General features: G+C 39.0%; 1 protein-coding gene across 9 annotated transcripts in view; it reads left to right on the forward strand.

The window, feature by feature from the left end:
* The window catches only part of LOC108690679 (tyrosine-protein phosphatase 10D), a 14,008-nt gene that overhangs the window by 7,688 nt on the left and 4,506 nt on the right, over positions 1–1,814 (forward strand). For all 9 annotated transcript variants that reach the window (XR_001931907.1, XM_018198094.1, XM_018198130.1 and 6 more), the window contains exons 9-11: positions 49–339; positions 441–644; positions 764–869. Coding sequence is in view for 8 of the 9 variants with exons in the window: in XM_018198094.1 (XP_018053583.1) it covers positions 49–339; positions 441–644; positions 764–869 (601 nt within the window). In the remaining variant the exon portion in view is untranslated. The remainder of the gene's footprint in view (positions 1–48; positions 340–440; positions 645–763; positions 870–1,814) is intronic.

A 1,814-nucleotide genomic window follows, 5' to 3' on the forward strand; every position in this document is an offset into this window, starting at 1 on the left:
TAATTTTTCTGCAATTTCACAATTAAGAGTTTTTTTCTCCTATCATAGTACCGCCACAGCCTACAGATGAAATTATTAAATCAATCACCCTGGATCCGTACAAGGCGCGTAAAACTACAACGACTGCTGCAATTTTGCTACCTCTATTCCCCAATACCAGCGGCGAAATCAAGTATTATGCGATCATGGTAGCGAAGATGGGATACAATAATATACGAGCAAACACGAGGTTCAACCCGAAGAGCAATAATTGGCCTAATGCGCCCTCCTGGGAGGAAGCAATGATGAACGATTTCTCAATCACGTATCAAGCGACATGGCCACATTGGAATCCTTATCGTAGGTGATATGCCCGTAGACAGATGCAGGATTGTTTACAAAGCGATGAAACGCGAAACCTCGCTGCGCATACATTATTAAATACTTATGACTCTGTTTAGCGAATTACATTGCTGATTACGGCCTCATAAAAGCCGTCAAGTATACGATCGGGGAGGACGTTAACTGCAAGGAGATCTCGTCCAACATGGATGAACGGGTATATTGCAACGGGCCTCTTAATCCGGATACATGGTACCACATCAGAATGAGGGCGTTTACTGACGGTGGTTACACTGATTCTGAGATATTTATGATAAAAACGAGTAAGTATAAAGTATGTTGTAATTATCGGTCGGCAAATAATCCATCTAATACAAACACATAACAGAAATATGAAAAACACATATTTCATCTTGTTTCTTTCTTTTTTTTTCCATGCCAGACGCAGAACTCAATATCGTTCTCGTTATCGGAGCTGTCTTCGGCATTCTTTCCGTGGGAATAATAGTGACGATGATGTTGCTTGTACGAAAATGCTCACCGTACATGTAAGACAAGATTTCATTATTATTATATACGTACAGATAAAAAAAAGAGAGTCATTAACGCATACCAACATAAGTTCTTGTATCTTGATACTCTCTCGTTCTTTAAACGATGTCGATCGAAGATAGTTGGAGTTATCTCGTTCTACATCGCGTAACAGCAATCTATATTAGATAAGATTTTTATAGTTTCTGAAAAAAATGTTTCAAGTAGCTGCAATAATATTCCACCGAAATCACGTCACGGCGATGCGTAAACTTGAAAGTATACAGGACAGGTGGACGCGCATTTATGAACAATGATCGATATTTATTGTATGACTCAGAAGAGAGAACTATAGCTAAAGCGCGTGAGCAAGGTCGCGCGATGCACGCGCGTCTATCGCACGCTAAAATATACAGTACATTACGGGCTCGGTGCTCGATGAAGTTTAAACATCGTCGAACTACCGCGTGCTGAGCACTAAAAAGTCGAGTGTATTTTTACATTACTTCGGAAATGTTTTCGGGCGTGCGCGAGAATGAAATGCGAGTGAGACAATAGAAATAAACGCCGATGAGATTAATAGAGATTCGGCTATGATTCTGATCTTTACGAAGAAACCGAGTCCTTGAGTCCGTTTCTAGTCAGACGCGTATATGTTTATTGCGTAAGTTCTCGTTATTCCCCTACTGTGAATGAGCTACCTACGCTACACCGGCGAAGGAAAGACATGCGTATACACGAAACACGGATACTATTGCGCACTTCTACGATTCTCTTCGTTACTTCGATGGCGTTCGTTAAATGCGTTAACAGAAACGTTAAACCCACTTTTAGAGATCAATTTTCTAATCTCCATTATTTTACACATATATGTGTGTTATATATTATATTATTTTTTTATTACATACGTTATTTTATTGTACGTGTTATTATTTTATTGTGATATATATATATATATATAT

This window comes from Atta colombica, unplaced genomic scaffold, assembly GCF_001594045.1.
Source record: "Atta colombica isolate Treedump-2 unplaced genomic scaffold, Acol1.0 scaffold105, whole genome shotgun sequence".
Lineage (NCBI taxonomy): Eukaryota > Metazoa > Arthropoda > Insecta > Hymenoptera > Formicidae > Atta > Atta colombica.